At 40.3% G+C, this 25,998-nt stretch overlaps 1 protein-coding gene across 1 annotated transcript; it reads left to right on the top strand.

Annotated features, from left to right (window-relative positions):
- Positions 1–1,256: 1,256 nt before the first annotated feature.
- Positions 1,257–25,998, top strand: LOC306918121 (X-linked interleukin-1 receptor accessory protein-like 2; the record flags this gene model as incomplete). The annotated part of the gene is made up of 3 exons (XM_079531001.1): positions 1,257–1,382; positions 12,372–12,659; positions 23,417–25,998. Coding segments are annotated over 3 exons (519 nt in total), but the record flags the coding sequence as incomplete, so codon positions are not given.

The raw sequence follows: 25,998 nt of genomic DNA, 5'->3' as shown, positions 1-25,998 counted from the left end.
TTTCCATCGGGTGAATAAGGTAAGTAATGACTATAAACAGTCTATATATTGGCTATCAAACCGTTTATAATAGATGTTACACTGTTGTTTCCATCGGGTGAATAAGGTAAGTAATGACTATAAATAGTCTATATATTGGCTATCAAACCGTTTATAATAGATGTTACACTGTTGTTTTCATCGGGTGAATAAGGTAATTAATGACTATAAATAGTCTATATATTGGCTATCAAACCGTTTATAATAGATGTTACACTGTTGTTTCCATCGGGTGAATAAGGTAAGTAATGACTATAAATAGTCTATATATTGGCTATCAAACCGTTTCATGTCAAGGACCCTCAAATTTGACGGACACCCCATTTGAAAATGTGTGTTTTATGCCATCAGTGTTGTTGTTTTCGTCGACTAAAACCATGACGAAAAATGTTCGTCGATTTACCTTTTTTTACGGACGAAAACGACATGAAAAAGAAATAAAAACAAAGCCATAATGACTAAAACTATGATTAAATATAGTCCTACTGTCGATTTCGTCAACAAATAAAAACTAGGCTAAAATGTTAGGAAGGGACTAGTGGACAAGAGATCCAGAATAAGTCATTTTGCACTCGGTTGCATGCTGAAAATAGCCGATCTACAAGCTCACAACGCGGTTTGAGCTTGTAGATCGGCTAATTTCAGCAAGTGTAAAATCAGCCAGTACGAGTACGACGGCATCAAGGCCCGCCAAAATACATTTTAGTCGACTAAATCACCTGTAGATTTAGTCGACTAAAATGTTATGATATTTAGTCGACTAGACTAACACTAAAATGTGAGTAAAACTAAATGAAAACTATTCAAGAGACTGATTAAAACTAAAATAGAAATCTGCTGCCAAAAACAACACTGTATGCCAGTCCCTTCCTAACATTTTAGTCTAGTTTGTATTTGTTGACGAAATCGTCAGTATATTTATTTATATTTTAGTCATCGTTGCTTAGTTTTCATTTAGTTTCCGTTTAGTTTGTCAGTGAAACAAATGTAGTCAACGAATATTTTTCGTCATAGTATTAGTCGACGAAAACAACACTCCCCCAAACCCCACATTGATGGGGACCGCCAAGAAGTGTCTGAACTATAAGGGCCACTGGGGGTCCCCCAGACCCTACAATGGCTGAACTAAGGACCACTGGGGGTCCCCAGACCCCACATGGACCACTGGGGGTCCCCAGACCTGCACATGGACCACCACTGATCCACAGTGTTTCCAGGTACTGGACTCTGGCGAGCAGGGCCTGTTCGGTGACCTGCAGACCACTGTGTCCACCATCGCCATGACAACCACCTCCGCCTCTCTGCTGCCCCCTGGCGGTGACAGTCACCATGGACACCACCAGGTCAGCCATGGTCTCTTTTTTGAGTGGTGTAAACCACTCCTACAACTGGCTTTGTTAGTCTGTCTGTGCTCAAAAAATGAGCACGGTTGCCAAGGTCACCCAGTTCACACAGGTGGGATTTCATTACGTCAGACATTACGTCAGACCACAGCTGATCAGTCTATATAAGACCTTACACCACTCAGTTCACACAGGTGTGATTTTTACCACTCAGGCTCATATAAAGTTAACAAGTTATTAATTAACGATCGTATGTGGATCTCAGCCTTCATGTGGTCAGTTTATGATATGATAAGGCGCTAAATCCACGGGTTCATGTACTTTATATTTGCATTGTAGACTTCATATCTTTTTTACGTCACCATCGAGAGCCAGTTATACCCTGGCATTGGTACATATCTCCAATACGTCACTCTCAAGCCAGTTATACCCTGGCATTGGTACATATCTTCATTACGTCACTCTCAAGCCAGTTATACCCTGGCATTGGTACATATCTCCAAAACGTCACTCTCAAGCCAGTTATACCCTGGCATTGGTACATATCTTCATTACGTCACTCTCAAGCCAGTTATACCCTGGCATTGGTGCATATCTTCAATACGTCACTCTCAAGCCAGTTATACCCTGGCATTGGTACATATCTTCATTACGTCACTCTCAAGCCAGTTATACCCTGGCATTGGTACATATCTTAATTACGTCACTCTCAAGCCAGTTATACCCTGGCATTGGTACATATCTTCATTACGTCACTCTCAAGCCAGTTATACCCTGGCATTGGTACATATCTCCAATACGTCACTCTCAAGCCAGTTATACCCTGGCATTGGTACATATCTTCAATATGTCACTCTCACGCCAGTTATACCCTGGCATTGGTACATATCTTCAATACGTCACTCTCAAGCCAGTTATACCCTGGCATTGGTACATATCTTCAATACGTCACTCTCAAGCCAGTTATACCCTGACATTGGTACATACCTTCATTACGTCACTCTCAAGCCAGTTATACCCTGACATTGGTACACATCTTCAATACGTCACTCTCAAGCCAGTTATACCCTGGCATTGGTACATATCTTCATTACGTCACTCTCAAGCCAGTTATACCCTGGCATTGGTACATATCTTCATTACGTCACTCTCAAGCCAGTTATACCCTGGCATTGGTACATATCTTCAATACATCACTCTCAAGCCAGTTATACCCTGGCATTGGTACATATCTTCAATACGTCACTCTCAAGCCAGTTATACCCTGGCATTGGTACATATCTTCATTACGTCACTCTCAAGCCAGTTATACCCTGGCATTGGTACATATCTTCAATACGTCACTCTCAAGCCAGTTATACCATGGCATTGGTACATATCTTCATTACGTCACTCTCAAGCCAGTTATACCCTGGCATTGGTGCATATCTTTATTACGTCACCATCGAGAGCCAGTTATACCCTGGCATTGGTACATATCTTCAATACGTCACTCTCAAGCCAGTTATACCCTGGCATTGGTACATATCTTCAATACGTCACTCTCAAGCCAGTTATACCCTGGCATTGGTACATATCTTTATTACGTCACCATCGAGAGCCAGTTATACCCTGGCATTGGTACATATCTTCAATACGTCACTCTCAAGCCAGTTATACCCTGGCATTGGTACATATCTTCAATACGTCACTCTCAAGCCAGTTATACCCTGGCATTGGTACATATCTTCATTACATCACTCTCAAGCCAGTTATACCCTGGCATTGGTACATATCTTCATTACGTCACTCTCAAGCCAGTTATACCCTGGCATTGGTACATATCTTCATTACGTCACTCTCAAGCCAGTTATACCCTGGCATTGGTACATATCTCCAATACGTCACTCTCAAGCCAGTTATACCCTGGCATTGGTACATATCTTCAATATGTCACTCTCAAGCCAGTTATACCCTGGCATTGGTACATATCTTCAATACGTCACTCTCAAGCCAGTTATACCCTGGCATTGGTACATATCTTCAATACGTCACTCTCAAGCCAGTTATACCCTGACATTGGTACATACCTTCATTACGTCACTCTCAAGCCAGTTATACCCTGACATTGGTACACATCTTCAATACGTCACTCTCAAGCCAGTTATACCCTGGCATTGGTACATATCTTCATTACGTCACTCTCAAGCCAGTTATACCCTGGCATTGGTACATATCTTCATTACGTCACTCTCAAGCCAGTTATACCCTGGCATTGGTACATATCTTCAATACATCACTCTCAAGCCAGTTATACCCTGGCATTGGTACATATCTTCAATACGTCACTCTCAAGCCAGTTATACCCTGGCATTGGTACATATCTTCATTACGTCACTCTCAAGCCAGTTATACCCTGGCATTGGTACATATCTTCAATACGTCACTCTCAAGCCAGTTATACCATGGCATTGGTACATATCTTCATTACGTCACTCTCAAGCCAGTTATACCCTGGCATTGGTGCATATCTTTATTACGTCACCATCGAGAGCCAGTTATACCCTGGCATTGGTACATATCTTCAATACGTCACTCTCAAGCCAGTTATACCCTGGCATTGGTACATATCTTCAATACGTCACTCTCAAGCCAGTTATACCCTGGCATTGGTACATATCTTTATTACGTCACCATCGAGAGCCAGTTATACCCTGGCATTGGTACATATCTTCAATACGTCACTCTCAAGCCAGTTATACCCTGGCATTGGTACATATCTTCAATACGTCACTCTCAAGCCAGTTATACTCTGGCATTGGTACATATCTTCATTACATCACTCTCAAGCCAGTTATACCCTGGCATTGGTACATATCTTTATTATGTCACCATCGAGAGCCAGTTATACCCTGGCATTGGTACATATCTTCAATACGTCACTCTCAAGCCAGTTATACCCTGGCATTGGTACATATCTTCAATACGTCACTCTCAAGCCAGTTATACCCTGGCATTGGTACATATCTTCAATACGTCACTCTCAAGCCAGTTATACCCTGGCATTGGTACATATCTTCATTACGTCACTCTCAAGCCAGTTATACCCTGGCATTGGTACATATCTTCAATACGTCACTCTCAAGCCAGTTATACCCTGGCATTGGTACATATCTTCAATACGTCACTCTCAAGCCAGTTATACCCTGGCATTGGTACATAACTTCATTACGTCACTCTCAAGCCAGTTATACCCTGGCATTGGTACATATCTTCATTACGTCACTCTCAAGCCAGTTATACCCTGGCATTGGTACATATCTTCATTACGTCACTCTCAAGCCAGTTATACCCTGGCATTGGTACATATCTTCATTACGTCACTCTCAAAATCAGCCACAGCATACGCATAAAACAACCCAAGTAACCACAGTATACTACTTACAGTATCAACTTACAAATTATCAACTTACAAATTACATATACATGAAAACTACCTTTATTACGTCACCATCGAAAGCCAGTTATATCCCGTCACTCACCCGTATTAATTACATCATTGTTTGTCTCCACCAGGCCGAAGGCATGGGGAGAGAGTATGTTTTGCACTCCGTCCGCCCGTGTGTCCGTCCGTCCGTCTGTGAACAGCTAATCTCTGGCACCGTTAACCCAGGCGATGCCAAACTCCCGTAAACTCTCGAATTGTACCATCACACTCGTATATTACCGTATATTACATGTATATGCCCGTTAAACTTGAGGTTTACAGGCAAAATACCGGTCCCGTAATTACCCGTTAACTCCTCTTTTCACGCAGTGTGCATGGATCTGTGGATAACTTTGTATGCCAACTCCCTAGAGGCCAAGGAAAAACCTTTGCCTGGAATTTTTCACATCTGCTCTTTATAGCGCCACCAAGAGGCCGACATATGTAAAACACATTTTCTAATATTACTCCTTCAGATTTTATCCAAATTTCACGCAAATCAGTACACATGTTCTCCATAGTCATGTGATCAAGACGGGTTTGTTTGATTTCTCATAATCCACCCTCATTGGCTACAGCCTCATGGTGGCACTACAACAGGCCACGCCGCGTCTCTTACACACACACACACACACACACACACACACACACACACACACACACACACACACACACACACACACACACACACACACACGTTTATATATTACTCCTAAACATTTTGCCAAACATCACACACACTGGTGGAGACCTGTGCCCAGAAGGGCACTTTTTCTAGTTTGTTATGCTTTGTAGTCCCTGTTGTTGATTACGTAACCAATCCATGTTTTTCAATCGTTTAAAATGAATTTAAACTTCAAAACACTATTTGTTTTTTAACTCCAACGACTAGGTACGTAGCATACAGTAGCTAAACCTAATAACTCAATATTGAAACCAATATTTCACAGAGAGGCTGAGATTTGAAAGTTCGTAGCGGCCGACAGTACTTGCGCGCTCTGCTTGTGCACTATTAGGCCATTGATATGCCTACTACGCAAGCTAGTAGGCACTCGACAGAGTGCAGTTCTAGTTAATAGACTAATTCCGGTCTCCTAAAAAGGTGGCCACCTTCGGCATGCACATATGGGAAGTAAATGGGGCGGCGGTGGCTCAGGGGTAGAGTTTCCGGATGGAAACAGCAAGGTCGCCAGTTCGAACCCTGTGGGCTCCCCCAAAGTTAGTGTCGAAGTGTCCTTGAGCAAGACTCTGAACCCCTAATTGCTCCCGATGTGCTGGTTGGTACCTTGCATGGTTTCCGCCGCCATCGGTGTATGAATGTGTGTGTGTATGGGTGAATGTAATGCACAATCTATGTAAAGGTGTGTGAATGTGTGTGTGAATGGGTGAATGTAATGCACAATCTATGTAAAGGTGTGTGAATGTGTGTGTGAATGGGTGAATGTAATGCACAATCTATGTAAAGGTGTATGAATGTGTGTGTGAATGGGTGAATGTAATGCACCATCTATGTAAAGGTGTGTGAATGTGTGTGTGAATGGGTGAATGTAATGCACCATCTATGTAAAGGTGTGTGAATGTGTGTGTGAATGGGTGAATGTAATGCACAATCTATGTAAAGGTGTGTGAATGTGTGTGTGTGTGTGTGAATGGGTGAATGTAATGCACAATCTATGTAAAGGTGTATGAATGTGTGTGTGAATGGGTGCATGTAATTGTTACGCACCTTCGTCTAGGGTGAAGGAACATAACATAATGCAAGAGGAGACAGGGTTGAAAAAGAACTTTAGTTTATTGTTGTAGCTCTTTTTTTTCCATTAACAGAGACAAAGTTTACATTTTCTTGTTCTTTGGTTCACAACTGTATAGTATTGGCTTCAAGGTGCAGGTTCTATGCTAAGAAAACGGCTCTAACTAGAAATCAAAGGTTTACCCCTAACTAAGGCCCTAACAGAGTTAAACAAAAATACAATTCTAAATCCCTAACTAACCTAACTAACCAAAATTACAATAAAACAGGAGAAAGGAAAAATACCTGGCACCCCTACATGGTGGAGTAGGAACCGGGCTTCACATATGAAGAAATAGTAATTTACAGACTTTATAAGTGTAACAATTATATATATATATGAATGCACTAAGGCTTTTAAGTTAAATCACTGGGCAACAAACCAAAACAAAATATATCTCAGGCAACTTACGGCAGAAAAGAACAACTAATAAAGAACAAAACTAAACAGAACAAAAGGCAGGCAAACGAGTGGAGGACAGAGGGATTGAGTCTCTGCTGCTAGATATGCTGTCATCCCCCGGTGAAGTCCAAGTTCAACTGAGCTTTTATAGAGCGACAGGAAGAGTGCTCAGCCAACAGGAAACTGGTGTTGTCGGGGAGAGCCAATAAGGAAGAGAGGGGCAGGTCCAATCAGGGACCTGTCACTCACAGCCATGTCTGTATTCATTCATATGAGAACTGCAGCCAACAGTCTCATAGTTATCAACTCATTCATAATCAGGGAGCAAAAGAAACACAACTTAATAATATGCCATATAATACAACTTGTAATTATTATCCCAGTTAAAATAGTCACCATAAATAATAATTATACTAAAACAAATATAATCAAATAACCAACAGGACCGTGGTCCGTAACACCCCCCCCCCCCCCCCCCTTTAAAGAGAACTTCCTCCCCCAAACAAAGAAGTTCAGTCTGTCAGGGGCACAAACATGAGAAAGGGCATCTGCCCAGACATAATCAATCCTTACTTGTGACCAATTTCCGTGCTGAAACCCCGTACAGTAATGACCACCACATAAGTCCTGGGTTCAAGTTTCTCATTTGTTTTTTAAACCAAAAAAACAAAGGGTTACAATCAGTACACAATTAGTCAATGGGCTAGATCCCACATAAGTCAAGAGAAAACCTCTTTTAAAAACAATGTAGAATGGCATTACATTTTGGAATAGCTAAAAACAAATGGGATGGTCAATACCTGCATTATTCTCTGTAATAGTACAGCTGTGGCCCGACCGCCACTTACATCCGCCTCGGACTAGCCTGGCGTCTGGACACTTGGGACAGGCAAGCTACACAGGAGAGCTTCACAGGACTACGAACAAAACAAAACCCAGTATCCTTATGTATGGCACCTATACACGGATCACAAAAGTCACCAAGAAACAGAAACAAAAATCACAAAGCAGAAATATCCGACACACACAAGGTGATAAAGGGACCTGCCAAGACCCGTTATCAATCTAGAGCAGACAAAGTTTAACACATTTCAACGAAACAATATTTTGCAGCAACACAGTTTACACCATCCTCCCTAAGAGGCAAATCATAAGATACAGGTTTAGTGACATTATTTCATCTTCGAAACCTGTGCAAACATTGCATATAATCAAATAACCAACAGGACCTTGGTCCGTAACAGTAATGCACAATCTATGTAAAGGTGTATGAATGTGTGTGTGAATGGGTGAATGTAATGCACAATCTATGTAAAGGTGTGTGAATGTGTGTGTGAATGGGTGAATGTAATGCACAATCTATGTAAAGGTGTATGAATGTGTGTGTGAATGGGTGAATGTAATGCACAATCTATGTAAAGGTGTGTGAATGTGTGTGTGAATGGGTGAATGTAATGCACAATCTATGTAAAGGTGTGTGAATGTGTGTGTGTGAATGGGTGAATGTAATGCACAATATATGTAAAGGTGTGTGAATGTGTGTGTGAATGGGTGAATGTAATGCACAATCTATGTAAAGGTGTATGAATGTGTGTGTGAATGGGTGAATGTAATGCACAATCTATGTAAAGGTGTGTGAATGTGTGTGTGAATGGGTGAATGTAATGCATAATCTATGTAAAGATGTGTGAATGTGTGTGTGAATGGGTGAATGTAATGCACAATCTATGTAAACGTGTGTGAATGTGTGTGTGAATGGGTGAATGTAATGCATAATCTATGTAAAGGTGTGTGAATGTGTGTGTGAATGGGTGAATGTAATGCATAATCTATGTAAAGATGTGTGAATGTGTGTGTGAATGGGTGAATGTAATGCACAGTCTATGTAAAGGTGTGTGTGTGAATGGGTGAATGTAATGCATAATCTATGTAAAGGTGTGTGAATGTGTGTGTGAATGGGTGAATGTAATGCATAATCTATGTAAAGGTGTGTGAATGTGTGTGTGAATGGGTGAATGTAATGCATAATCTATGTAAAGGTGTGTGAATGTGTGTGTGAATGGGTGAATGTAATGCACAATCTATGTAAAGGTGTATGAATGTGTGTGTGAATGGGTGAATGTAATGCACAATCTATGTAAAGGTGTGTGAATGGGTGAATGTAATGCACAATCTATGTAACGGTGTGTGAATGTGTGTGTGAATGGGTGAATGTAATGCACAGTCTATGTAAAGGTGTATGAATGTGTGTGTGAATGGGTGAATGTAATGCACAATCTATGTAAAGGTGTATGAATGTGTGTGTGAATGGGTGAATGTAATGCACAATCTATGTAAAGGTGTATGAATGTGTGTGTGAATGGGTGAATGTAATGCATAATCTATGTAAAGGTGTGTGAATGTGTGTGTGAATGGGTGAATGTAATGCATAATCTATGTAAAGATGTATGAATGTGTGTGTGAATGGGTGAATGTAATGCATAATCTATGTAAAGGTGTGTGAATGTGTGTGTGTGAATGGGTGAATGTAATGCACAATCTATGTAAAGGTGTGTGAATGTGTGTGTGAATGGGTGAATGTAATGCACAATCTATGTAAAGGTGTATGAATGTGTGTGTGAATGGGTGAATGTAATGCACAATCTATGTAAAGGTGTATGAATGTGTGTGTGAATGGGTGAATGTAATGCACAATCTATGTAAAGGTGTGTGAATGTGTGTGTGAATGGGTGAATGTAATGCACAATCTATGTAAAGGTGTGTGAATGTGTGTGTGAATGGGTGAATGTAATGCACAATATGTAAAGGTGTATGAATGTGTGTGTGAATGGGTGAATGTAATGCACAATCTATGTAAAGGTGTGTGAATGTGTGTGTGAATGGGTGAATGTAATGCATAATCTATGTAAAGATGTGTGAATGTGTGTGTGAATGGGTGAATGTAATGCACAGTCTATGTAAAGGTGTGTGAATGTGTGTGTGAATGGGTGAATGTAATGCACAATCTATGTAAAGGTGTGTGAATGTGTGTGTGAATGGGTGAATGTAATGCATAATCTATGTAAAGCGCCTTGGATAAAGGCGCTAAAATGCACCATTTACCATTTAAACCAGAGATGGGCATGTCTTTCTTTCTTTTTCTTTTTTTAAAATCTTGGAGCATACTTTTCTAGTTTGTTTTAGTTATATAAGTGTTCATTTTGAAAGCTAATTTTAGTCATTCTCTTGAATATACAATTCCATTTAGTTTTAGTCTCATTTTAGTCAACAAAAATGCATTTTGCGTCTTGATGCCTGATTTGTACTTAGCCTAACAGTGTTGTGTTTTTGGCAGCAAATTTCTATTTTAGTTTTAGTCGTCGTCTCTTCAATAGTTTTCACTTCGTTTTAGTCACATTTTTGTCACCCGGAATGTTTTAGTGTTAGTCTAGTTTTAGTCGACTAAATGTCATAAGATTTTAGTCGACTATACATCTACAGTTGATTTAGTCTACTACAATGTATTCTGGCGGGCCTTGATGCCGTCGTAATGGCTGCTTTTACACTTGCTGAAAATAGCCGATCTACAAGCTCACAACGCTAGATCGGCTATTTTCAGCATGCCAGCAAGTGCACTAGTCCCTTCTTAACATTTTAGTCTAGTTTTTATTTGTTGACGAAATTGTCATTATTATATTATATATATCTTATAGTTTTAGTCATCGTAGCTTAGTTTTCATGTAGTTTCAATTTAGTTCTGTGTGGAGTTTGCATGTTCTCTCCGGCCTAGGGTAGGTACCCTCACATGTTCTCCCTGTGTCCCCTATAGGGTAGGTACCCTCACATGTTCTCCCTGTGTCCCCTTTAGGGTAGGTACCCTCACATGTTCTCCCTGTGTCCCCTTTAGGGTAGGTACCCTCACATGTTCTCCCCGTGTCCCCTAGGGTAGGTACCCTCACATGTTCTCCCTGTGTCCCCTTTAGGGTAGGTACCCTCACATGTTCTCCCTGTGTCCCCTATAGGGTAGGTACCCTCACATGTTCTCCCTGTGTCCCCTATAGGGTAGGTACCCTCACATGTTATCCCCGTGTCCCCTAGGGTAGGTACCCTCACATGTTCTCCCTGTGTCCCCTATAGGGTAGGTACCCTCACATGTTATCCCCGTGTCCCCTAGGGTAGGTACCCTCACATGTTCTCCCCGTGTCCCCTAGGGTAGGTACCCTCACATGTTCTCCCTGTGTCCCCTATAGGGTAGGTACCCTCACATGTTCTCCCTGTGTCCCCTATAGGGTAGGTACCCTCACATGTTATCCCCGTGTCCCCTAGGGTAGGTACCCTCACGTGTTCTCCCTGTGTCCCCTATAGGGTAGGTACCCTCACATGTTCTCCCCGTGTCCCCTAGGGTAGGTACCCTCACATGTTCTCCCTGTGTCCCCTATAGGGTAGGTACCCTCACATGTTCTCCCTGTGTCCCCTATAGGGTAGGTACCCTCACATGTTATCCCCGTGTCCCCTAGGGTAGGTACACTCACATGTTCTCCCTGTGTCCCCTATAGGGTAGGTACCCTCACATGTTATCCCCGTGTCCCCTAGTGTAGGTACCCTCACATGTTCTCCCTGTGTCCCCTATAGGGTAGGTACCCTCACATGTTATCCCCGTGTACCCTAGGGTAGGTACCCTCACATGTTCTCCCTGTGTCCCCTATAGGGTAGGTACCCTCACATGTTCTCCCCGTGTCCCCTAGGGTAGGTACCCTCACATGTTCTCCCTGTGTCCCCTATAGGGTAGGTACCCTCACATGTTCTCCCTGTGTCCCCTATAGGGTAGGTACCCTCACATGTTCTCCCCGTGTCCCCTAGGGTTGGTACCCTCACAAAAAACATGCAGTAATCCTGGTCTCTAAACTGCCTCCCCCTGGCCAGCCGGGGCGCCTGATGGAGGGTAAAGGAACTGGTCGGAATAACGTGTTCCATCCATGTGCTATGTCCGGCTGGTGAAACTCTCCCCTGTCAGGTGAAAAGAAGCAGCTTGGACTCCTCATGCATAGAAGGAAGCATGAGGTCAGTCCGCTGCCCCCCCCCCCCCCCCAGGTTGGCAGAGGAAGTGTAGCGCCCAGGATTACATTTGATAATTGACACTGGGTGAAAAAATGGGTTACAAAATCGTGGGATAAAAATTATATAAAAAATCTTTGTTTTGTTTTTGTCGGTGGAAAAAGGTAGTCGACGGACATTTTTCGTCTTAGTGTTGAGTCGACAAAGTCAACACTGGTTTGTTGTTTCCTCCTCCTCCAGCTGGCCCTGGCGACAGAGATCTGGTTTGATCTGGTTTGTTGTTTCCTCCTCCTCCAGCTGGCCCTGGCGACAGAGATCCCGGACTACAACCAGATGACCCTGCCCCTGGGCATCGGGGGCGGCGGTCTGCACCACCAGGCCACGGCGGCCCAGATGAGACATTTCTGCCGCAGCTACGAGTTCCAGCTGCCCCCCCACCCCCACCAGCCCCACCCCCCTCAGGCCATCCCGCCGCCCCCGCTGCACCCCGCCGCCGCCCCGGCCTCCACCGTGCAGTTCTCCACGCTGGGCCCCGGGGGGCGCCACGTCTACTGCAACATCCCCATGACCCTTCTGAACGGACAGGTGTGGGAAAAGGATGGTTCCCTGTATGCTTACACTGGTCAATATTTTACCTCTATTTCTTCCTATATTCAGTATATAATACATATGTGTTGTGTGTGTATGTGTGTGCGTGCGTGCGTGCGTGCGTGCGTGCGTGCGTGCGTGCGTGCGTGCGCGCGCACGTGCGTGCGTGCGTGCCCTTAGCAGTGGTTCTCCAACTGTTTCATTGTCTAAACCTAAGGACCCATCCATTATGTGTTTCATTGTCTAAACCTAATTAAGGACCCATCCATTATGTGTTTCATTGTCTAAACCTAATTAAGGACCCATCCATGATGTGTTTCATTGTCTAAACCTAATTAAGGACCCATCCATGATGTGTTTCATTGTCTAAACCTAATTAAGGACCCATCCATGATGTGTTTCATTGTCTAAACCTAATTAAGGACCCATCCATTATGTGTTTCATTGTCTAAACCTAATTAAGGACCCATCCATTCTGTGTTTCATTGTCTAAACCTAATTAAGGACCCATCCATTATGTGTTTCATCGTCTAAACCTAATTAAGGACCCATCCATGATGTGTTTCATTGTCTAAACCTAATTAAGGACCCATCCATTATGTGTTTCATTGTCTAAACCTAATTAAGGACCCATCCATTATGTGTTTCATTGTCTAAACCTAATTAAGGACCCATCCATTATGTGTTTCATTGTCTAAACCTAATTAAGGACCCATCCATGATGTGTTTCATTGTCTAAACCTAATTAAGGACCCATCCATGATGTGTTTCATTGTCTAAACCTAATTAAGGACCCATCCATGATGTGTTTCATTGTCTAAACCTAATTAAGGACCCATCCATGATGTGTTTCATTGTCTAAACCTAATTAAGGACCCATCCATGATGTGTTTCATTGTCTAAACCTAATTAAGGACCCATCCATTATGTGTTTCATTGTCTAAACCTAATTAAGGACCCATCCATTATGTGTTTCATTGTCTAAACCTAATTAAGGACCCATCCATGATGTGTTTCATTGTCTAAACCTAATTAAGGACCCATCCATGATGTGTTTCATTGTCTAAACCTAATTAAGGACCCATCCATTATGTGTTTCATTGTCTAAACCTAATAAAGGACCCATCCATGATGTGTTTCATTGTCTAAACCTAATTAAGGACCCATCCATGATGTGTTTCATTGTCTAAACCTAATTAAGGACCCATCCATGATGTGTTTCATTGTCTAAACCTAATTAAGGACCCATCCATGATGTGTTTCATTGTCTAAACCTAATTAAGGACCCATCCATTATGTGTTTCATTGTCTAAACCTAATTAAGGACCCATCCATGATGTGTTTCATTGTCTAAACCTAATTAAGGACCCATCCATTATGTGTTTCATTGTCTAAACCTAATTAAGGACCCATCCATGATGTGTTTCATTGTCTAAACCTAATTAAGGACCCATCCATGATGTGTTTCATTGTCTAAACCTAATTAAGGACCCATCCATTATGTGTTTCATTGTCTAAACCTAAGGACCCATCCATGATGTGTTTCATTGTCTAAACCTAATTAAGGACCCATCCATTATGTGTTTCATTGTCTAAACCTAATTAAGGACCCATCCATTATGTGTTTCATTGTCTAAACCTAATTAAGGACCCATCCATTATGTGTTTCATTGTCTAAACCTAATTAAGGACCCATCCATGATGTGTTTCATTGTCTAACCCTAATTAAGGACCCATCCATTGTGTTTCATTGTCTAAACCTAATTAAGGACCCATCCATTATGTGTTTCATTGTCTAAACCTAATTAAGGACCCATCCATTATGTGTTTCATTGTCTAAACCTAATTAAGGACCCATCCATGATGTGTTTCATTGTCTAACCCTAATTAAGGACCCATCCATTATGTGTTTCATTGTCTAAACCTAATTAAGGACCCATCCATTATGTGTTTCATTGTCTAAACCTAATTAAGGACCCATCCATGATGTGTTTCATTGTCTAAACCTAATTAAGGACCCATCCATTATGTGTTTCATTGTCTAAACCTAATTAAGGACCCATCCATGATGTGTTTCATTGTCTAAACCTAATTAAGGACCCATCCATTATGTGTTTCATTGTCTAAACCTAATTAAGGACCCATCCATGATGTGTTTCATTGTCTAAACCTAATTAAGGACCCATCCATTATGTGTTTCATTGTCTAACCCTAATTAAGGACCCATCCATTATGTGTTTCATTGTCTAAACCTAATTAAGGACCCATCCATTATGTGTTTCATTGTCTAAACCTAATTAAGGACCCATCCATTATGTGTTTCATTGTCTAACCCTAATTAAGGACCCATCCATTATGTATGTCATCGTCTAAACCTAATTAAGGACCCATCCATGATGTGTTTCATTGTCTAAACCTAATTAAGGACCCATCCATTATGTGTTTCATTGTCTAACCCTAATTAAGGACCCATCCATTATGTATGTCATCGTCTAAACCTAATTAAGGACCCATCCATGATGTGTTTCATTGTCTAAACCTAATTAAGGACCCATCCATTATGTGTTTCATTGTCTAACCCTAATTAAGGACCCATCCATTATGTGTTTCATTGTCTAAACCTAATTAAGGACCCATCCATTATGTGTTTCATTGTCTAACCCTAATTAAGGACCCATCCATTATGTGTTTCATTGTCTAACCCTAATTAAGGACCCATCCATTATGTGTTTCATTGTCTAAACCTAATTAAGGACCCATCCATTATGTGTTTCATTGTCTAAACCTAATTAAGGACCCATCCATGATGTGTTTCATTGTCTAACCCTAATTAAGGACCCATCCATGATGTGTTTCATTGTCTAAACCTAATTAAGGACCCATCCATTATGTGTTTCATTGTCTAACCCTAATTAAGGACCCATCCATGATGTGTTTCATTGTCTAAACCTAATTAAGGACCCATCCATTATGTGTTTCATTGTCTAAACCTAATTAAGGACCCATCCATTATGTGTTTCATTGTCTAAACCTAATTAAGGACCCATCCATTATGTGTTTCATTGTCTAAACCTAATTAAGGACCCATCCATGATGTGTTTCATTGTCTAAACCTAATTAAGGACCCATCCATTATGTGTTTCATTGTCTAACCCTAATTAAGGACCCATCCATTATGTGTTTCATTGTCTAAACCTAATTAAGGACCCATCCATTATGTGTTTCATTGTCTAAACCTAATTAAGGACCCATCCATGATGTGTTTCATTGTCTAACCCTAATTAAGGACCCATCCATGATGTCTTTCATTGTCTAAACCTAATTAAGGACCCATCCATTATGTGTTTCATTGTCTAACCCTAATTAAGGACCCATCCATGATGTGTTTAATTGTCTAAACCTAATTAAGGACCCATCCATTATGTGTTTCATTGTCTAAACCTAATTAAGGACCCATCCATTATGTGTTTCATTGTCTAAACCTAATTAAGGACCCATCCATTATGTGTTTCATTGTCTAAACCTAATTAAGGACCCATCCATGATGTGTTTCATTGTCTAAACCTAATTAAGGACCCATCCATTATGTGTTTCATTGTCTAAACCTAATTAAGGACCCATCCATGATGTGTTTCATTGTCTAAACCTAATTAAGGACCCATCCATGATGTGTTTCATTGTCTAAACCTAATTAAGGACCCATCCATGATGTGTTTCATTGTCTAAACCTAATTAAGGACCCATCCATGATGTGTTTCATTGTCTAAACCTAATTAAGGACCCATCCATGATGTGTTTCATTGTCTAAACCTAATTAAGGACCCATCCATGATGTGTTTCATTGTCTAACCCTAATTAAGGACCCATCCATTATGTGTTTCATTGTCTAAACCTAATTAAGGACCCATCCATGATGTGTTTCATTGTCTAAACCTAATTAAGGACCCATCCATGATGTGTTTCATTGTCTAAACCTAATTAAGGACCCATCCATGATGTGTTTCATTGTCTAAACCTAATTAAGGACCCATCCATTATGTGTTTCATTGTCTAAACCTAATTAAGGACCCATCCATTATGTGTTTCATTGTCTAAACCTAATTAAGGACCCATCCATGATGTGTTTCATTGTCTAAACCTATTTAAGGACCCATCCATTATGTGTTTCATTGTCTAAACCTAATTAAGGACCCATCCATTATGTGTTTCATTGTCTAAACCTAATTAAGGACCCATCCATTATGTGTTTCATCGTCTAAACCTAATTAAGGACCCATCCATTATGTGTTTCATTGTCTAAACCTAATTAAGGACCCATCCATGATGTGTTTCATTGTCTAAACCTAATTAAGGACCCATCCATTATGTGTTTCATCGTCTAAACCTAATTAAGGACCCATCCATTATGTGTTTCATTGTCTAAACCTAATTAAGGACCCATCCATTATGTGTTTCATCGTCTAAACCTAATTAAGGACCCATCCATGATGTGTTTCATCGTCTAAACCTAATTAAGGACCCATCCATTATGTGTTTCATTGTCTAAACCTAATTAAGGACCCATCCATTATGTGTTTCATCGTCTAAACCTAATTAAGGACCCATCCATGATGTGTTTCATTGTCTAAACCTAATTAAGGACCCATCCATGATGTGTTTCATTGTCTAAACCTAATTAAGGACCCATCCATGATGTGTTTCATTGTCTAAACCTAATTAAGGACCCATCCATGATGTGTTTCATTGTCTAAACCTAATTAAGGACCCATCCATGATGTGTTTCATTGTCTAAACCTAATTAAGGACCCATCCATTATGTGTTTCATTGTCTAAACCTAATTAAGGACCCATCCATTATGTGTTTCATTGTCTAAACCTAATTAAGGACCCATCCATTATGTGTTTCATTGTCTAAACCTAATTAAGGACCCATCCATGATGTGTTTCATTGTCTAAACCTAATTAAGGACCCATCCATGATGTGTTTCATTGTCTAAACCTAATTAAGGACCCATCCATGATGTGTTTCATTGTCTAACCCTAATTAAGGACCCATCCATGATGTGTTTCATTGTCTAAACCTAATTAAGGACCCATCCATTATGTGTTTCATTGTCTAAACCTAATTAAGGACCCATCCATTATGTGTTTCATTGTCTAAACCTAATTAAGGACCCATCCATGATGTGTTTCATTGTCTAACCCTAATTAAGGACCCATCCATGATGTGTTTCATTGTCTAAACCTAATTAAGGACCCATCCATTATGTGTTTCATTGTCTAAACCTAATTAAGGACCCATCCATGATGTGTTTCATTGTCTAAACCTAATTAAGGACCCATCCATTATGTGTTTCATTGTCTAAACCTAATTAAGGACCCATCCATTATGTGTTTCATTGTCTAAACCTAATTAAGGACCCATCCATGATGTGTTTCATTGTCTAAACCTAATTAAGGACCCATCCATGATGTGTTTCATTGTCTAAACCTAATTAAGGACCCATCCATTATGTGTTTCATTGTCTAAACCTAATTAAGGACCCATCCATGATGTGTTTCATTGTCTAAACCTAATTAAGGACCCATCCATGATGTGTTTCATTGTCTAAACCTAATTAAGGACCCATCCATGATGTGTTTCATTGTCTAAACCTAATTAAGGACCCATCCATGATGTGTTTCATTGTCTAACCCTAATTAAGGACCCATCCATGATGTGTTTCATTGTCTAAACCTAATTAAGGACCCATCCATTATGTGTTTCATTGTCTAAACCTAATTAAGGACCCATCCATTATGTGTTTCATTGTCTAAACCTAATTAAGGACCCATCCATGATGTGTTTCATTGTCTAACCCTAATTAAGGACCCATCCATGATGTGTTTCATTGTCTAAACCTAATTAAGGACCCATCCATTATGTGTTTCATTGTCTAAACCTAATTAAGGACCCATCCATGATGTTTTTCATTGTCTAAACCTAATTAAGGACCCATCCATTATGTGTTTCATTGTCTAAACCTAATTAAGGACCCATCCATTATGTGTTTCATTGTCTAAACCTAATTAAGGACCCATCCATGATGTGTTTCATTGTCTAAACCTAATTAAGGACCCATCCATTATGTGTTTCATTGTCTAAACCTAATTAAGGACCCATCCATTATGTGTTTCATTGTCTAAACCTAATTAAGGACCCATCCATTATGTGTTTCATTGTCTAAACCTAATTAAGGACCCATCCATGATGTGTTTCATTGTCTAAACCTAATTAAGGACCCATCCATTATGTGTTTCATTGTCTAAACCTAATTAAGGACCCATCCATTATGTGTTTCATTGTCTAAACCTAATTAAGGACCCATCCATTATGTGTTTCATTGTCTAACCCTAATTAAGGACCCATCCATGATGTGTTTCATTGTCTAAACCTAATTAAGGACCCATCCATTATGTGTTTCATTGTCTAACCCTAATTAAGGACCCATCCATTATGTGTTTCATTGTCTAAACCTAATTAAGGACCCATCCATTATGTGTTTCATTGTCTAAACCTAATTAAGGACCCATCCATTATGTGTTTCATTGTCTAAACCTAATTAAGGACCCATCCATTATGTGTTTCATTGTCTAAACCTAATTAAGGACCCATCCATTATGTGTTTCATTGTCTAACCCTAATTAAGGACCCATCCATTATGTGTTTCATTGTCTAACCCTAATTAAGGACCCATCCATGATGTGTTTCATTGTCTAAACCTAATTAAGGACCCATCCATTATGTGTTTCATTGTCTAAACCTAATTAAGGACCCATCCATGATGTGTTTCATTGTCTAAACCTAATTAAGGACCCATCCATTATGTGTTTCATTGTCTAAACCTAATTAAGGACCCATCCATTATGTGTTTCATTGTCTAAACCTAATTAAGGACCCATCCATGATGTGTTTCATTGTCTAAACCTAATTAAGGACCCATCCATGATGTGTTTCATTGTCTAAACCTAATTAAGGACCCATCCATTATGTGTTTCATTGTCTAAACCTAATTAAGGACCCATCCATGATGTGTTTCATTGTCTAAACCTAATTAAGGACCCATCCATGATGTGTTTCATTGTCTAAACCTAATTAAGGACCCATCCATGATGTGTTTCATTGTCTAAACCTAATTAAGGACCCATCCATGATGTGTTTCATTGTCTAACCCTAATTAAGGACCCATCCATGATGTGTTTCATTGTCTAAACCTAATTAAGGACCCATCCATTATGTGTTTCATTGTCTAAACCTAATTAAGGACCCATCCATTATGTGTTTCATTGTCTAAACCTAATTAAGGACCCATCCATGATGTGTTTCATTGTCTAACCCTAATTAAGGACCCATCCATGATGTGTTTCATTGTCTAAACCTAATTAAGGACCCATCCATTATGTGTTTCATTGTCTAAACCTAATTAAGGACCCATCCATGATGTTTTTCATTGTCTAAACCTAATTAAGGACCCATCCATTATGTGTTTCATTGTCTAAACCTAATTAAGGACCCATCCATTATGTGTTTCATTGTCTAAACCTAATTAAGGACCCATCCATGATGTGTTTCATTGTCTAAACCTAATTAAGGACCCATCCATTATGTGTTTCATTGTCTAAACCTAATTAAGGACCCATCCATTATGTGTTTCATTGTCTAAACCTAATTAAGGACCCATCCATTATGTGTTTCATTGTCTAAACCTAATTAAGGACCCATCCATGATGTGTTTCATTGTCTAAACCTAATTAAGGACCCATCCATTATGTGTTTCATTGTCTAAACCTAATTAAGGACCCATCCATTATGTGTTTCATTGTCTAAACCTAATTAAGGACCCATCCATTATGTGTTTCATTGTCTAACCCTAATTAAGGACCCATCCATGATGTGTTTCATTGTCTAAACCTAATTAAGGACCCATCCATTATGTGTTTCATTGTCTAACCCTAATTAAGGACCCATCCATTATGTGTTTCATTGTCTAAACCTAATTAAGGACCCATCCATTATGTGTTTCATTGTCTAAACCTAATTAAGGACCCATCCATTATGTGTTTCATTGTCTAAACCTAATTAAGGACCCATCCATTATGTGTTTCATTGTCTAAACCTAATTAAGGACCCATCCATTATGTGTTTCATTGTCTAACCCTAATTAAGGACCCATCCATTATGTGTTTCATTGTCTAACCCTAATTAAGGACCCATCCATTATGTGTTTCATTGTCTAAACCTAATTAAGGACCCATCCATTATGTGTTTCATTGTCTAAACCTAATTAAGGACCCATCCATTATGTGTTTCATTGTCTAACCCTAATTAAGGACCCATCCATTATGTGTTTCATTGTCTAACCCTAATTAAGGACCCATCCATGATGTGTTTCATTGTCTAAACCTAATTAAGGACCCATCCATTATGTGTTTCATTGTCTAAACCTAATTAAGGACCCATCCATTATGTGTTTCATTGTCTAAACCTAATTAAGGACCCATCCATTATGTGTTTCATTGTCTAAACCTAATTAAGGACCCATCCATTATGTGTTTCATTGTCTAAACCTAATTAAGGACCCATCCATTATGTGTTTCATTGTCTAAACCTAATTAAGGACCCATCCATTATGTGTTTCATTGTCTAACCCTAATTAAGGACCCATCCATTATGTGTTTCATTGTCTAAACCTAATTAAGGACCCATCCATTATGTGTTTCATTGTCTAAACCTAATTAAGGACCCATCCATTATGTGTTTCATTGTCTAAACCTAATTAAGGACCCATCCATTATGTATTTCATTGTCTAAACCTAATTAAAGACCCATCCATTATGTGTTTCATTGTCTAAATCTAATTAAGGACCCATCCATTATGTATGTCATCGTCTAAACCTAATTAAGGACCCATCCATGATGTGTTTCATTGTCTAAACCTAATTAAGGACCCATCCATTATGTGTTTCATTGTCTAAACCTAATTAAGGACCCATCCATTATGTGTTTCATTGTCTAAACCTAATTAAGGACCCATCCATTATGTGTTTCATTGTCTAAACCTAATTAAGGACCCATCCATTATGTATGTCATCGTCTAAACCTAATTAAGGACCCATCCATTATGTATTCGGCATTTGAATACATAATGCGATCAAAACATATTTTATATTCTCTAATTTGTGTAGACTTCTTGTAAATGATTTAATATAGACGTTTGACAATAATTTAACTCTTGAGAGCGTAATATGAAACCAAATGGACCCGTAATTAATTGTATGCTCTCAAGAGTTAAATAAATCTCTATTAAAGGATCCATTTGGTTACCTCCAAGATACCATCATTTAGCATTGGGGACCACCTGGAACCCCTCAATAATAATAATAATAATAATAATAAAACTTTATTTGTATAGCACCTTTCATGACATGAAATGCAGCTCAAAGTGCTTTACACAAAAAAGAAAAGAAAGGCAGGGCATAAACAATACAGTGAGGACATGAATAACATTTTTTTTTAAAAGACAAATAAATCAATTAAAAGCAAGGGTGTAGAAGTGGATAGCCCACTTTGAGAAGCAATGGTGTAAAGAATGACCATTTATACCCCGTTGTGGTGGTTCCACCAGGTGGGTCAGAATGACCATTTATACCCCGTTGTGGTGGTTCCACCAGGTGGGTCAGAATGACCATTTATACCCCGTTGTGGTGGTTCCACCAGGTGGGTCAGAATGACCATTTATACCCCGTTGTGGTGGTTCCACCAGGTGGGTCAGAATGACCATTTATACCCCGTTGTTGTGGTTCCACCAGGTGGGTCAGAATGACCATTTATACCCCGTTGTGGTGGTTCCACCAGGTGGGTCAGAATGAGCATTAGCCCATTTTGGCCTGAGGACGATTCTACAAAAGTCTTCTAAATCCTGACAGTATTCTGAAAACCTAAGGGAAACTTTGACAGGAAAAGACTCGCTCACCGTATAGAAAATAGAAGTAAAACTCTGTTTCGGTCCTAGGACCTTCGTCAGTGCTACATATAGCACTGACGAAGGTCCTAGGACCAAAACGTTTGCTTTTTAATTGCACTTTGAGCGCAAGCACTTTATGAGCATGTTAAAATAAAGAAAAAATATTTGTCTAAGTCTCAGTTTAAGGAGTTTTACTTCTATTTTCTATACGGTGAGCGAGTCTTTTCCTGTCAAAGTTTCCCTTATGTTTTTGAGACCACCGCTACCGTAGTCAAGTTTGGAAAGAAAAAGGACGACGAAAGGCGCAACAGTTTTCTCAGTGCTTCAGTATTCTGAAAACCCCCATGTTTCTATGTCAGTGGTGCTCAAACATTTTCATGTCAAGGACAAGGACCCCCAACAATATATGTAATCGGCCGCCGACCACCATCTGAAAATACCCCCACCCCAGAAGCAAAGATTTGACTTAAAAACGTTCACTGTGAAAGAATATATTCAAACATTTAGGCCACGTACATTTTCACGATGTATCAACAAATAGCAGACCTACAAGCTCATAGCGCAGCACTCGGTGCCGCACTATGAGCTTGTAGATCTGCTATTCTTCAATAGCTAAAGTATAACATAATGCTTAAAAAACACCAACAGGGTCTTCCCGTCCAAAATGGGTTAATTTGACCCTGTCGTGGTGTTTCCACCAGGTGGGTCAGAATGAGCATTAATTTGACCCTGTCGTGGTGTCTCCACCAGGTGGGCCAGAGCAGTACGCTGGGAAAGAAGCCTGCAGAGCTTCACATGATGAGCAGCACCTTCATGCCTCTCACCAGCAGAGAACTCAGCTCTGACATCTGGTAGAGCAGAGCTGCCTGGAGCTCTACTACCATGGAACCCAACAGTAAAGGACGCGTATCGTATCGTACCCACGGACGACTGCAACAAGGACTCCGGGCTAGAAGAAGAGACCTATAGGATATATACAAACTGCTTACAACAAGGCGTATATACTCGGCTGTTTGGTTTTGGCTTATTGGCTGGCGGGGGGGGACTGGTTGACTCGCTTCCCTGCTTGCAGACAAGAGAGAGCGATTGTGGACCTTTTTGAATTTCAAGGACCCCCCCCCCCCACACACACACACACAAACACACACACACACACTCCACACACAGTTTGATACTGTTACTTTAATCTCGGAGACCCCGATCTACACTGTAAAATCCTCAGTGTGCATTTAGCTCTGAGAGAGTATACAAATGGAAGCAGTACTTCCTCGGAGTTACAGACCCGTTAAGGGACCCCTGGATCCAACATTGATAATTTGTTTTGTTCTCTGTCTGTTACAAACCAATGCGGTCTTATACCAGTGTGCGTGTCAAGTACTGCTCACGCTAAACACTTCACTCTTGCTGGATTTGCTGGCAATATACTGGTATATATTTGACTTTTGGCGTCATGGTGTGAACGTGTGCCAATCTTCAATGGCGGAATATATCTAGTGGTGGAAGAATGCCAGCATGCTGCTTCATAGTAACACTCCCAATAAGGGGGACACGCAAAGTGCGAACGGCACAGAGTTTATACCGACACAACCGAAAATCCTTGTACGGGAGGACATCCAGTAATTCCAGTGGTTTGCCGTTACACTCATTCTTACAATAGTTTGCATACTTAGCTATAGAAATCTGTCCTTGACCGGCCATTCTCATTGGGTTTACCCACAAGGATTCCCCTAATGCTGCTGGCCCGGGCCTATCGTACGTGGACAACGAGTTGGAACGGAAGGAGGAGAAAGTTAATTTCCTAGGATGCATCACAGCGCCACATGACGGTCAAAGTCCGTGGATATGATCGAGCGCAGTGCGATCGAGCAGCAGTCGAATCTTGAAATACAAAAGTCTACCTACAACAAAATGATTGTCTCCTAGGCGGGAATACCAGTCGGCTAGCAACGGCCTATTTGTTGAGCGTTTGGGACTGCTTAGATTCGTGGCCTAGTCACAGAATCTTGGAAAAGAGCTTCCCAAGAAGAGAACTTCAAAGAACTCTGTTCTTGGAAAGAACAGGATCTGGAAGATCAGTGGATCTCAACCAGTTGAGATATCAGAACTTTGAGGAGCTTGTGGAGTAGTTGGGTTGGTAAGAATACCAGAACTCCCTCAAGCTCTTTGACTACCAGACAGTCCACCAACATATATATGTAGATGACTTCTTGATACCACCGCCACCCACAGTGAAACCCTGAGTGGTCATGTATCTCCAAATGTATACAAAACAAAAATGGAACTAAGATTTTTGTTCACACTTTTGTAGATAGATTATCACTCAGGATTGTCCTGTGACATGCTAGTCATTGGATAAATAACCTACTGTACTGGTAAACTTGAATGTCAGAACTGGGGAAGCACAGTTAACCTGGTGACATGAAAAACAAACTATATTTGAATAATAATAAACGTGTTGCTTATAGTGAGTTGAATGAAACAATATAGTCTTAAAACAACAGTGCTTCTCAAACAATTGTATTGTTTATTTCAAGGACTCCCATAATATAACTCGGAGAGAGTGCAAATGGAACAATATATCATGTGTACACTCTCAGAGTTACAGACCTGGAGGAACCCTGAGGACCATCCCTGGACTGGGGGACTCACTTTGAGCCTCACTACGTAAGCATTGGACTAGGATGGTGACCTAGTGGACCCGACCGTCGTCAAGTCCTGAGACCCGACAAGCTGCCTGCAGGTCAATAGAGGTAGTCGATGAGCCTGGAGGTGAACCTTCAACTCTAGTGCCAGGCTCAGAGGCATCATGGACGCACTTAGCTTTTTTTATACTTGCATGACCACTCATTTAGATGACAAGAAAAAAAAAGGAAAAAAAAGAGAAAAAAGTGAGGGGGGGGGGGGGGGATCAAGGAAACTGATAAACAAATAACTGACACAATAATTTGTTGCAGACTCTCTTTATATAGAGGACTAATGTTTGTTTTATGTTGATATTGCAATGCATTATTGTATATTTGTTTTCTGTTCGGCCATTAAATATAACAGTAATAATAATAATAATGATAATAACAATAATACGGAAAAAGGGGGAAAAAATCGAGGTGTTCCTCCAAAAAACATTGTTCCGTTTTAGTTTTGTTTTATTTATTTATTTTGTCTTAATTGCAGAGTTTTTTTTAGAAGTTTGATTGCCGTGCCTGGTTTTCGACGTTGGCAGTGTGATGATAGTAGGTACATTACCTGTACAGTTGTCATAACCTCTGCATATTAGAGACACATTGCAGTGATCAATTTTAAATTGTTACTACATGTGCAAGGGCGTGGGTGTG

This window comes from Electrona antarctica, assembly GCF_951216825.1.
Source record: "Electrona antarctica genome assembly, contig: scaffold_163, whole genome shotgun sequence".
In the NCBI taxonomy this organism is placed as follows: Eukaryota; Metazoa; Chordata; class Actinopteri; order Myctophiformes; family Myctophidae; genus Electrona; species Electrona antarctica.
Note: the sequence above shows the minus strand (reverse complement) of the source record. Positions and strands in the feature narration are given on the sequence as shown.